Source organism: Andrena cerasifolii, chromosome 5 (genome assembly GCF_050908995.1).
Source record: "Andrena cerasifolii isolate SP2316 chromosome 5, iyAndCera1_principal, whole genome shotgun sequence".
Classification (NCBI taxonomy): Eukaryota; Metazoa; Arthropoda; class Insecta; order Hymenoptera; family Andrenidae; genus Andrena; species Andrena cerasifolii.
In genome coordinates, this window is record NC_135122.1 from 7,262,315 (window position 1) to 7,276,303 (window position 13,989).

Consider the following 13,989-nt stretch of genomic DNA (forward strand, 5'->3'; position numbering starts at 1 on the left):
TTCCCAGAAACCGCGACGCGGCACGGCGTCGTGACCCGTATTACAATAAATTTCGTGGCGACGCGACGCTGCCGAAGGTGGCTGTGCCCCGTCGCTTATTAAGCCCCGTGAAAACCGTGGCGAGCGGGAAGTCCCGTCCCGATCCGGCTCGACGATAGAGAGCTCTCCTCCCCGACGATTTTCCAGGCGAAGATCCGGCCGGATAACGTCGCCGTTCACGACGCTCGGAGCCGGCCGAACGCCAGCAACGATTCGAGCGGGGCCCTCTGGCCTGGCCCCCCCGGCGAACAGCTCGTAATCTCGCACGAAAATAATCTCGTTCGAGGAAACCTCTCGTCGCGCGTGAAACCAACGACCCTGCCGGTCGAGCCTTTCGTCGTTAGAGCTAACAAGCTACCTGCTGGCTGATATCGACACCGAACCCTGGTAGAATCGCTGCGATAACCGGGGGGGAAATGGTCATCGACTAATTGAACGATTTTAAGTTCGGTCACGTTTAGGGTTACGTATGTCCGGAGAGCTTTGATGGATGGAGATGGCTGGGGTGGTTCGTAAGATGCTCGCGTGTTAGGTTGATGGCTGGGAGTGTGAACAGCGGGGGGATACTTAGAGCAACTTGTACTAAACGAAGCTCAAACAAAACTGTGCGTCAGCTTTTTCTGTAACAGCGCGCATCAGTCGGCCGTGGAATCGCAACAATCACACAGCGAGCACGCGATATCGATACGTTGGCCAGGAAGCAGTAGCGGTTGGGAGGAGATGGTTAATTAGTGGAGTGTCGCGTGCACCTGCAAAGATGGAAACGTACAAAATTCTCGAGCGTTCGCTTATCGATCGCGGCCCGTGTTGCTCGATTTTGCCCCGCGGGTCCCCGCGGCTGCGCCGGATAACGCGGCCTTAACGTGAACGGATGATGCGCGACGACGTCCGTGGGTCGCGCGGCTAAGCCTAACAAGCGGACCAGTAGCTTAGGAGATATCATCTGATTGATGTTATCTGGTTACATGAAACAGCGAGCAAAACAGCTAACGACTCGGGAGAATCTCTAGTGGCCGGGGGACTAATTACACGATTAAAATTCAAGCGTACCGAGCGGAAAGCCCGGGCACGATGACTAGCCGTAGAGCCTGAGGGACAGGGGTAATTTCGATAAGGGCAGAGATACCGCGCGTGCCCCGCCCGTCAAACGAAGAAATTAAACTGTCCGGCTGGATCTTTGCCCCCTCGTCGAACAAATTTCCTGATAATTTTATCTCGACGCGGTGGGACCGCTGGGTGACTCGTAGTTTCGGCCAGGACGCGGTTAAATCGATGCTGCCTGCGACTTTTCTTGACGAGTGGATACTCGAAGGGGTAACTGCTGGGAGAGAGGCAATTGGTTTAGCAGAGGTACCATGCAGAGCGGTGTAGCTTCTCGGTGGGCTTCGTTGAATCAGATTCAATCAGGTTCAATAGACCGAGAGGAACATTTAATTATTCGATTAGAGGGAGAAGTACTAGCTTAACGTCCACCGATAGGGGTGAAGAGATCCGATTGGGGTGCTCGTACAGGGGCGATAGAATAGGGGGTGTAAGAATGAAGACACCAGCCACGAAAGAACTCGAGGTGGCAATTAAATGAACGCTTACAAGATTACGCAATCGTTTAAAAAACATCCCCATCCATAATCGCCGCCCATATTTCACAACTGAAACTCCCATTCCCTCGCGCGGAGATAACCATAAATTCGTCGAACACGATGCTCGCTGATGCTCCGCGCGCGAACAACAAACAGCACAAGCAATTACCGATTGCGCTGAGAAGAATCGCGCTAAGAAAAGGTCACGCGGGGGGGAGCGCGTGCACGCGATAAGATAGCAACAATAAGAAATTAGCGTGCTGGATAGCGGAGAGAGAAACGACGGAGGAAGCAGGAAGGGGATGGTCGGGCAGAAGGGTGGCGGCAGGGGGCTGGAGGAAGCCGGACGGGGCCACCAGACGAAAAAATTCGGAATATTTATGCCCGGTATTATTAGCGTACGTCGGCGATATCTCGGTGGGCATCGCTAATTAGGCCGCGCGAACGGCGCTCTCGAGCCTTTCGGCAAACAGTGCTGGCTACTGTCTTTAAAGGTTCTCCACGGGTGCAATCAAGATGGTGGCGCCGGCCGCCCGGGGCGGGTCGATTCCGAAACTAATTGCCACGGCTAATTTATTCCCGCGACATGTACGCACAGAGACGCCATTCTCGACTACCGCGTAATCGTCGCGACGTAATCGCGCGGACCAGAGCAAGGCGACGGGAAGGGGGATGTTTACCCTGTCGGAGATTGCCATCGGACCTTCCCGTTCGCCTATGCTACCGTACCCTCAACCCCGAGCTACCGATCGCCAGGTCCTTTCAACTTTCCTCCCACCAACCCTCGAGGGTGTCTGGCTTCGCGGCAGGGAGGATATTTATGGGGTACGCTCGGTAGCCTAATGTCGACTATTTGGTACAGTCGTTCATGCGGAGATCGAGGACGGAGAGATTCTGGAGGGATAGATGCTCGTGAAAGGCATAATTAACACTTTATGCGCGTTACGCGAATGCTGCTAGTCTCTGAGGACCGCCGTGTTGTGTATTCTACGGTCGAAGAGCTTTATAGTAAGGCTGTTCGAGTACTTACTCGAATATTCGAGTAGCTTGAAGTTCAGACCGAGCCGAGACTCGGGTTCCGAGCCGAGCCGAGTACCCGTAAAAACCGAGTAACTCGGAAGAACCGATCGGCTCGAAAAACCGAGCCTCGCTCGGCTCGCTCTTTCCGAGTACTCGAACAGCCACACTTTATAGTTCTGTCTTTTATGAATGAGTACTTGTGGAGTATGAGTGATTTGTTGTAGTCGCAAATGGCAAGAAGGTCGATACATTCTTATGGAGCATGTATGACACGTTTTTTCAACTGTCATAAGCGTTGAGTTGGAGGAAATACGGCCAGCTCTGCCGAGCAATATTCCACGGACGCTAAGTATCGAGAAAAAGTTGCGTAAACACGGGCGCAGAAATGTTTCCATTCATAGCTACTAAGCAAACATCTGTATCAGAAAAAGTGTGCAATTTACAAGGTCGACAATTTGTTCTGATAAGAGCTCTGTACGCCGGTTTGCAACAGTGTCTCTGATCTGCGAGGGAAAAAAATGCGCTGACTCTAAACCGCAGATTCTACGCGAAGCTGCGTGTAAAATTCGATCGCACTTTGCTCCTTTCATCCACCAAATCCTACTCTAAGATTCTGGAAATTATGACTCACAGTAAGGTTGAGGAGGAAGCCCAGGGTGAATTGGGAATATTGTTGTTCATCAGTGGCCCGATGATTCTGAAACTTGCTGGAGGAGGTCCTCCAGGTTCTCGACTTGCGTCATCGTTGCGTATATTTAGATAACTGCGTGTATTCGATTTGCCAACAAGTCGAATTGATTAGATTAATATTCCTCGTCGGAGAGACTAATAAGAAAACGTGATTTTCTCTTCGAACGGGTCACGGTGCTGGACCTCAGTTCCTGGATCCTCAAACAGAAACAAATCCTCCGAAATCGCCTCCGAACTCCCACATCTGCGAAGCCTACGCAGTCTCTTCTGCCCCGTCTTCCCGTCCCGCTCGTTAACACGCGAATCATAAATCGCGTGGACTCCGCCGGACCATTCAGCCAGATTATTAGCCATTAACGACCAAATAAATTCGTCCGATTTACCGATCCCCGAATCGGCGGGATCATCGATTCGTTTAATTGCCGCGGATAATTTATTCCGACTTTCTAATCGCGCGTGTACACCGGGGAAACGGTGCCCGACGAGGAACCAGCGTCGAGCTTTTCAATTAGCAAATCCTCTCCCAATACCCATTCACCGGACGGGCCGACGACGCATGCTAATTAATATGACGTGCCCGCGCTTCCACCAACTTTCGTCTCCTAACAGCGTACGGGCCGCGATCGCCGGCGAAATGTCCGCGGAGCATGGATCTAAAGGATGATATTTATGGAGATTCGTGGACACGCTTACCTATAAAATTCTCGAGGATGCTTGAAGACAGCGCTGGGGGACTGGCTGGGACACAGGTGTCTTGGCAGTGAGAATCAACAGGCGTCACTTCGGTATTGCGATTTATTAAATAGACACGTCTGCTCTCTCGGCCGTCCGCTTTACATTTATACAAAATTGGAAAAGGGCAACGGTGGCTCGCGTCCCACCGCTCCCGAGGCTCCGGGCTACGCCCCACCTTGCTCGACGAACATCGTATTTACAAGACTACGTTGGGGTTCGATTCGAGGACGACGATATTTACATTCTATGTACAGGACACGTTCTGGAGGAACGCGACTAAAATTGGCACAGGATCACGATGCACTCCGCCTTGCCGTAGAGGCGTTAGAGGATTCTGTCTCCTTTAGATGATCGAGTCGAGAGCTACCCATTCTTTACTCCAACTCCATCGCGCCAGCAACTTGGTCGATGAGTTCAGCTTTGCATTCTACTTGGACCTCGACCCCCCGTCGACGCATTCTACTTCGACGCGGCTCCCCAGCGACTCATTCTACTTCGATTCGCCTGTATCGACTCATTCTACTTCGGCTCGCCTACCCAACGCCTCTCTGCTCTCTACAATGCATTGTACTTTGACTCTCTCCTCCCCTGCGACCGTCCATCCGCTCCACTTTGGTCCAGTTCTCCGTCGACTTGCTCCCCGCGTGTCGCGCGGATCGACAGGCTCTGCCTACAATCGGCCGCGACTGCGGCTCGAAGAACAATTCCCAGGGGAAATAGTAATGTGTTCGGAGGGGGACAGGTCGGTCCACTACCGGTCGCTGCGCGGCTCCAGGTCCGCCCGTTGCTTTCATTCCCTGGACGGATGCTGGGAGATCGGATGATGCGGCGTTAAACCGGGATGAGACAGCATTCCGACGGGGTAGAGGCTGGCCGGGCCGAGCAGACCTGGATGAGAGCCGTACAGCGCCGTGTGGTGTTGCCTAACTGCTGACATCCTCAATTTCTCAATCTCGGCTTCCTGCATGCGCTTCGCCTTCGCCCGGCGATTTTGAAACCAGATCTTCACCTGCAACAATGAAACAGTCCCGATTTGTACGTGCTAGCTACTTTGCCCGGCGATCGTTTACGCGGGCCGAGGCTCCCTTGCGGTTTCGTGACGATCGTTGGTGGCGAGGTTCGAACGATCGCAGGAACGAGGCGACTCGAAACCGCGGCTACTGTTGCAAATCGATCGGAAAGTGGCTTCTAACATTGAATGAGACTTTGTTCGGGGCTACTGTACTGTGACTTCTTAGTTGAGGTCAGATCTTGGGAGAGAATTGAATTATGGCAGGACTAAAGTTAGTTCAAGTGTTTTATCTATGAACCGTGTTGAACGAACTGGTCTAGCGTAGATTCTGTGCAGAATTGTTGCGACCCGCGTGCATCTTTCCAAGTTCCTCCGCAAAGGAGGTTGAAGACTCTGGAAGTCACATCGATGGCTTAGTGCAGAAATATTCTATGTCCAGTTTTTGTGAAATTTGAGTCTTTACATGCAACAAATAGTTCTTGTCTGTTTCCTTTTGCTGTATAAAAGCCATATTTATATCTGCTTCATAAATTTGTCAATAATTATATTTTCCTTCACTGTATGCCCCTGAATCTTATGTACCATTGCATGTTTCAACCTGTATTTCTCTAAAACGCAAAAAGTGAACGTGCAATATTTGTGCACTAAGCCGTCGGCATGTATACAGTTGAAGCATCGTTCTGAAGCGTGTTTAGAAGCTCAGGAATCACTTAGAAACTAATCTCAAGTAGCCCACGAAGTGCAGACACTGCTCGGAGCGAATTTGCCAAGGGCCCGTGCGTCTCCCGCGCGATATTTCACGACAATAGCAACGTTAAACGGATGACCGCGGTGACGGACACGCGAACGGAACCGTATCTCGGGAATCGAGCGCACAGGGGAGCCCGGCCAGAGATAATTGGTCGGTCATCGCGCGGTATCGTGAGGCGCGTTTCAGGGCAATTTGTACTCTATTAATAAAATTAGCCGTGTTCTTCGCCAGCGGTTCGTGGATACTGCACGCTTACGCGCGCTAATTACCCCGCATCTGGCAACATCGAGCCGAGATCTCTGTTTAAATGAGAGACCCTTGAACTGGCCGGCGAGGATGAAGAGGACGGAGGTCTCGGTTAACGTCACCGCTAAATGGGAAACGTTCATCGTAAAACGTAATTGTCGGAGGTTCGCTGACACGTTGGAAACGGTAGACGATAATAAACCACGCGAGGCTACGTTTAAAGGTCCCGCGAAACTCTCCATGCGAAACTAGGAATCGGGACTAGTCGACATACCTGGTGTTTCATAATTGCGATAGATAAATGACCGGTGCCATAATAGCTAACGGGAGTGTGCTTTGAAAAAGGGGTCACCGGGGTTCAGGGTAGGACTGGCCAGAGTATGGTAAAGGGAAAAGCGTGTTGGGGCAAAGCAGAAACGTCTCGACACTCACCTGGGTCTCCGTGAGATGAAGGGAGGATGAGAACTCGGCCCTCTCGGCGACGCTGAGGTATTGCCTTTCCGTGAACTTCTTCTCGAGCGCCAGCAATTGTTGCGTGGTGAAAGGTGTCCTCGGCTTCCGGTTCGGCTTGTGTTTCCTCAGGTTGCACTTGATCTTGGCCGGTTCTCCGTTCTCTGCAATCGAAACAGCACAGGATGGTTCACGCTCGAGGTTACACGCGCCCACTTCGCCCCGCTCACCCCCGTCGGAACGACCGACGATACGCGTCCCTCCCAAGGGTTCAGGGGAGTCGCCGTGAACCCTGGCCGACCGCAACGTCCTGTTTTTGCCGATCACGGGAGCCAGGGCAGTTTTTAGGGGGTCAATCCATAATTTTTCCCGTCGGGACGGCGCCGCAAACTGGCCTCATTACCTTTTTATCAAGCGACCGCAAGATTCCGGCCGCGAATTGTTCCTCCGACGCTACCGCTTGTATTCATTAGCGGCGATATAGGTATCGTCCCGTAGAAAGCTGCTGGGCGATAATAGCGCGCTGCCCATTTACGTGACGACCGAATAATTCGCCTTTACGACCGCCTCCGACGCTTTTCTAGCCGCCGCGGTCGTTCAGGCCTCTCGACTACGAGCGCCCCCGACAATTGCTGGCGATGTTGCGCCACGTTTTGCGACGAAATTTCTCGCAGCGATGGGGCATCGCGTGGACATTTTGACCTGACACTGATCGGGGACTGTGGCCCTCTTTTATTCGTAGTTCTTTTGGAGAACGATTGAGAGACAGCTTGCTAAGTCGATTTTAAACTGTTAAGATTAATGTTGAGATTCCTCCTTGTGTACCTACCAAATGAAAGGGAAACTGTAAACTTCCAAGAGTGTACCCAACAATTTCACCCTCCACTCGGCACCCCAGCGACAAACCAAATGATCCTCCAGAGATCTCCAAGCACAGTTTCTCCCAGCTTATACAACGAGCCAAAACAATCGAATACAGGGAGTTTCGCAGGGTGGGGAAAGAGAATAGGCGGGAGAGAGTATCGCGTCAGGATATATCGGTTATATTCCCCGAGATTTGTCTCGAGACAATTGACAGATTTGTAGAGCGGAGGTGAACGGCTCTAGAAACGAGAGAGATCTCGAGACGAGACAAAAGGCCATGGAGGATTCGTCCTCGGCCTCTTGGCGGTCGCTTCTGAATTTCAAATTTTCACCAAGACCTCCCACCCTCCTCCTACTCCGCCTTCTCCTGCCCCACAAACCCCCCTGAGAGAATCACGTTCTTCCTGCTTCGGGATTCGCGAACAGAGCTTTGCGATTCCGAGACAACCACTCTTCACGGAGGAGAATCGTCCTTTGTGCGCTGATCTCTCGCTCTCTGCCTCTTTCGCTGGCTGCCTCTCTCTCGCTACGGCTTTCCAAGGGTCCCAATTAGTCTCGGTATTCCGAGGATCTCTCACTCCCCCTCTCTGTCCCGTCCACTTCCCATCGTTCGTTTGTTTCTGCGTTCGCGGCGGCCACCGAAAACGCTGGGCCGCCGATTTTAATCCGGCTACGCGATCGGGAACGCGCCGCTCGAAATAATTAGCTGATCCCGCGGAGATATCGCGTTCCGCGAATCCACGGATGATCCGGAGCGGAGGAGGATCTCGGATCTCGGGAGAGATCCTCGGCTGGACCGTTGCGTAACGATCCCCGTCGAGCGTTTAGCAAACGATCGAGTCGGTCATCGTGAGCTTCCGCTTGCTGTAATTGATCGGGGTAATCTCGACTATCGTTCGGTCTTCGCTTTCGGGATCGTTAGCGTGCCCTTTTGTTCGCAGAGAATTTTAGAGTCCCGAGGGTAGTCGAGGGTTTGGGCAGTTGAAGATGAATGGGAGCTGTTGGGCGCGGACTTTGTTGACGGGGAGGGTATCGGTATTTTAGAATTCCGCGGTGTTCGGGGCGGTGTGAATTGTTGGCAGTGGGTAAAGAATCGCATTGAATGCATCGATTCATGCGAACCAGCCGCGGGCACACGGTGAAAAGAACCCTCGTTACCCTTTCGGGTCGATTTTAATGGAAATTACTGAAATAATTAGCTGATCCCGCGGAGATATCTGAAACAGTGCCAATTGTATTGAGAAAAAGGCAAAGTGAAGTCGCGATCGGCCGCTCTTTGCCGGATTGCGCAACGTTTTCATGCGCCACGATTTCTAATACGTTCTTATTAGCCCATTCGATCGATAAACAATAACGCATGAGCGTTTGCTCGCTCGATTAATGGAAATCTAAGTTCTCGAAACAGTAGGGGAGACCGGGGCTAGCTGACTAACGAGGTTAGTTGACTAATTCCCTTTAATTGTTGTATTACGGAATAAATTATGCTGCGATTCGCGATATTAAAGCATATGAATGAACATCTGTCCATTTCATGTGTCACCGTGACAAAAACTTGCGTGATCTATCAGTGAGAATGAAAAATCTAAAATGATAGGCGGGAAGAAAATATTTTTCCTTCGACTATTTCTGAATTTTTGTTCACTAAGTATTGTTTGATGTTTTTTCATGAATATTTTGTGGAAACTTGATACATTGACTATAATTTAGGGTATTTTATTTTATCTGGTGCGTGGAGGTTTTGTACGTAGGACCCTTAACATGTTGACAATGTCGGACGGGGTTACTTGACTAAGCATAGGAATACCACTACAAAAATTGCGCTTTTTATCCTCAAGATGCAGTCGAGGCAAAGAGTTTAGCTGGTCAAATCACCCTATCCTTCCTTCAAACTCTCAGGCCTTCCAAATAGACCATAACAAACAAGTAGAAAATAATTACAGTATCTAACACCATGATACTTAATAAAAAAATAACAGTGTGAAGGAGTGAAATTTTTTTTTTAAAAATTTATTGGTCGTAGGATATATATGTACGTCTTTCGCATACTATATTGATGGAAATGGCTGCATATATATACGCCTTTCGTATATATTGATGGAAAAGTAAAAGTTAAGTCAACTAACCCCATCTACTTATTCGTCTCACTACTCTAAATATAATAAAAACTAAAACCTAGACTCAATTAAAACAATTTTAAAAATTAAGCCTGCATACCTAATGAAATTTGTAAACTTTTGGTGTGCAACAAGTCAACAAAATACCAGTGGCATATTTATAAAAATTAGAAATATTAAAAATTAGTCAACTAGCCCCGGTCTCTCCTGCACCGATTATTATCCAATTTAAAAAGCGCTCCTCTTTTCTGCTGGAAATTCCCTCTGAATGCCCCTTTATGGAAGACATAAATGGCGTTTTATCATCGTTCCTCTCCCATCCGCGAAGACAACCCCTATTCTCCGCCCCTTTTCAAGAATAGTCAAGCTGGAGAGCGGTAAAGTTTGAAGGGTTACGCAATCTACGGGAGAACACCCTCCACCAGAGGCCATATTTCAAAATTACGCTTGTTTCCCCCCTACATGACTCGTCTGCCTTGCCTCCGGCCCGTTTCGCCGCCTAGCGATTATGGTCGATTGTATTCCGCACTCCAGCCACCCTAAATTGCGGCACAATTGTCCAACAATGATCTATAAATTGATACGGAGATACTGTAGCCTAGCTAAAAAGTCATGTCCACATTTACGTTGATTCTCGACCCTTAGAATTCGATTCTTATCCAGAGAGGTCTTATAAATTCTTGCATGTGTGTAAATTGCTGCACATGGTGTTCAGTATATCACATGGTTCAAGGTGTAAGTTCAAAGAATTCGAGGAAAGAGAAGAAGGGCGTTTGGAGAATTATTTTCTCGGGGGAAGCTATGGGAATTCCTCGGGCTATCGTTTTCTAACGACCAAAGAGCGATTGCGAACGAGTGGAATGGATGGACTTTCCATCTTTAGGTGTTCCATTTGCGATTGCAACACCTTTTTGCAATAATCGTCCATTGTTCCTGTCGCCCGGATGCCTCGGGCACGACAAGAACCGGCCCTCTGTTCGTTTATTCTACCTCCGTGCAGCCAACGGCGATCTGACGAAGCGAGAAAACTTTGATTGCCACTTTAACGAGAGAGCCCCGCCGCAATTATCAAGCCGCGACCTCAATAATTAGTGTTAACGATGATTCAATCGCGGCGAGTCATCCGCCGCGTTCCGAGAACTGCATTCCTTTCGCGGCGATTTTAGGTGAGTAGGTTTCGTGCCATAATTGAATTGCAAATACCCGCGGCGCGTCGATAGATCGTCTCAATTTATCTATTAACGCCTGGCGATCCCTCTGTCCCACCTTCGCACCGATGCAACCACAGAAGCATTTCCTAAAGTTCAAATTAAAGTCGCAGCCTGACTTCATTGCCTTCCATAATTTCCGCGTTACTTTCTACCCTAAAATCCTATACTCAACGTCGCAGCCTCAATCCAAAATAATTCTCGATCACCCAGCACCTCAGGGTGCATGTAAATCCTAGCCCAAGGTGGTAGCTCCAATCGAAGTAGAAGAAAAAGGAAGCTCAGAGGTGAGCAAACGTCGACCCTACTTCCGTTTAACCGAACCGTCCAATTTGATCCCAAAAATATCCGCGACAGGACGAGAAAAGCAAAGAATGTGGAGGCCGTCGGCTTCATTGAACGAACCGCGGCTGCGGCCGCGTTCACGATCGGGCAACTGAAGCAGGACCCCAAACGAGGCCCTCGAGGGGCAGCTTAACGAGTTTACAATCGGACCAGTTTCGGGCGAGACGCGAACCACGAAAAGAATCCGACGACGAAGAAGAGCGCGCGTCGATTGGCGGCCAGCCAGCGGCTCAAAGACGGACCGAACGCGGTTGTCGTCGCCCCGGCAAATGGCAAATAGCTCCGGCGACGACGAAAACGAGCAAACAGAGCCGTGAGCCTCCGTTTCGGACCAAAGTACTCACCATTTAGCGGCGCGTGATGAGAGAAGTGCGAGGGGAAGAAGGTGGCGGCCGCAGCTGCCGCGGCCGCGGCCGCACCCTGATGACTGCCACCCCAAACCGCCGGATGGAGGCTGGGTGGAATGCCGGAGATGCTGCCCAGACTGGAGAATCCGCCGATGTAGGCTGGTGTCGGCCTGACCGGCGTGGGGCTGCTGCTCTGTTGCTGGTGCTGCAGGTCCTCCACGTCCACCAGGCTGTTCTCGTCCTCGTCCTCTATGTCCTCTGTCTCCGAGCATCTGGAGCGAGCCTCGTGCGAGCTGCTTCTCGGTGACTGGGAGCCGAACTCCGACTGACTGACAGCGGAGACCTTCGGGGGCGAGGAACGTGCCACTGCGTCTGAGGTCGGCGTGGAGTCTGTTGAAGTTTGCGCCAGGTAGTCGAGGGTTCTGGAGGCAGATCTTTGGCCAAGGGTGTCTATCCTGTCCAGCTCCGTGTCAGAGAATCTGGTCGACAGTCTGGCGTCGATCGCACTCCTGGGGGACTCGCAGGACGAGTACTGTGTGGTCCTCAGATCGTGAACGTTGGGAGACACCGAGAGATACCTCGCTCTGTAGTCGGCTGGGTACCTCTGCAGCGTCGAATTGCTCGTGATCAGGTGCTCCTGCCTGATCGGCGAGTAGGAGGAGATCGGCGACGATCTAGGTGACACTGACGGGGTCTCCGGTTTAGAATCGGGTTTCCTGGTGTCGGCTAGTAGCGCAGCGACGGAGAAGCTCAATCGATGCACAGGTTTCGAGGTCGCCTGGGGCGCTTGAGCCTCGTTTGAGCCTGGACTGGTCGATGGAGGCGTCACCGGGGAGGTCATCCTGATTACTGTCATTCTTGAACCGCGATTTGATACCCTGGATAAACCTATACTCCTCACTGAATCACTCTATCGGAGACTCTGGGTCCCTACTGTCTCATGTTCCCAGAAACTCGGCGAAATGTCTCTCACTGGTATCTGGAAGCTAGCCGAGGTGTCCTCGGATCTACCAACGACTGGTATACTCTCACTGATAGTCTGTCACGGCGTGATTAGCTGATGGAATCCCGAAGGAACGGCGTCCGCTGGGTCCAGTGTCTGGAGCGGTGGTCGCGCGAGGTGTCACTAGTTCGTCCAGAAGGAGCTGTCGCGCGTTTGACAGGTGGCAGGATCGACGGATCGATGGATCTACGGCCAGCTGACCTCTACTAGCCTCTACTCGACTCGAGCTCTCCGTGTGGACTGACTTTGACCATCGTCGGCTGCGCCGCTCGGACTTTTTCGTTTTGCGGGTGGAGGCGCCGTTCTAGTGGGGGCTCCGATCGCGTTGCTTGAAAAGAGACGAGCATAACGAGAGCGGCGCGGTGGGGGAGAAAGCGTGAGAAAGGGGAAATCCAAAAGTGGGCGAGGCCTGGATACGGCAGAAGGGGGCATGGCTCGGGTAGGCCCGCCCTCCTGGCTGGGTTACTTCGCCAGCTGAACGAGACTATAGACCCGTTGATTTTTCCCAGCCAGGGGATAAGTTTCTCTCTTGCAAACAGCGACCCGGCCGTTTCAGGGGAGGCATGCAGGGCAGGGATTACCGTGGATGGAAGCCCGCTGGTGGGGGCTTCGGTCTGCAGAGAGACAGAGAGAGGGGGAGATTTTATCGTCGGACTCGTCTCTCTACATCGGAGACGGTAATGAGCGTAATTGACCAATTAGGGCCGGTGATTAAGGCCCAAAAAATGCGGGCTCGGCTGGGGAATGGTCGATCGTCGTCTCGTTATTGATCCACCTCGACGTTCCGCTAGCTGGAACCACGGCTCTGCGAAATTACCCCGCCGTCTGTGTTTTCGCGGTCACTGCACTTTCAGGCGTCGAGTGCCCTGTCATAATCAACTGACAAGTGAGTCTTGCCGTCGGCTCACCTACGGAGGGTCCAACGCGAGGATTTAATCCAGAGGACCCAGGTGGAGACGGTGGTAGGGAGTGTCGAATCGGTGATTGAAGAGGGTCAAGAACATAGCTTGCTCCGAGAGCCCTTTCCTCCGTGGAATTCGTTTGTTCGCGCAGCCAGGTATATCGATTCGCAGTCGAACCCGCGAGAGCAGGCCCTCGGCTGCTCGGTGGCTCGGCTCTCGGCCGTTCATCCCCCTAAATCGAGCCGTCGAGATTTTCGGCCGCCACCGTTCCGCGGCCCGCTCGTTTGTTCTGACGCCGCTGAGATCCCATCTTCGCATCCGTCCGTCATATTTACGGGGTGGCTCTCCCCGGTCACGTAGCTCCGCGATAAGCAAAAACAAATGCCCGTCGATAGGGGGTGCCGATAAAGCCGAGCCTGGAATAAAACCTCCATAGACGCTCTTCCATTCGCGCGGAATTGGCTGCAGCCGTAAATTTCATCGCGCGAACTTCCGCCGTCTCGCGACTGGCACCTCATCCGCCCGCTGCGAAGAGGATCGATATCTTTGCCGGAATCGATGCAAGCCGTTCATTTCCATTCTCGCGAGCTGTCTGTCACGCCGTGGAACCGAGGCGCGTCGCCTTTTCGAGCTGTAGACGTTTCAGCCGCTCGAAATTGTAGAGAATTCTGCTTTCGACTATC

The 13,989-nt window shown here is 51.8% G+C and overlaps 1 protein-coding gene across 1 annotated transcript; it reads right to left on the reverse strand.

The window, feature by feature from the left end:
* Window positions 1–4,110: 4,110 nt before the first annotated feature.
* On the reverse strand, window positions 4,111–12,736 carry LOC143369427 (uncharacterized). The gene is made up of 3 exons (XM_076813330.1): window positions 11,399–12,736; window positions 6,506–6,687; window positions 4,111–5,073 (listed from the first exon to the last, which is right to left on the reverse strand). Exons 1-3 carry the CDS (start codon window positions 12,255–12,257, stop codon window positions 4,855–4,857), a joined length of 1,260 nt encoding a protein of 419 aa, XP_076669445.1. The 5' UTR covers window positions 12,258–12,736; the 3' UTR covers window positions 4,111–4,854.
* Window positions 12,737–13,989: the final 1,253 nt, after the last annotated feature.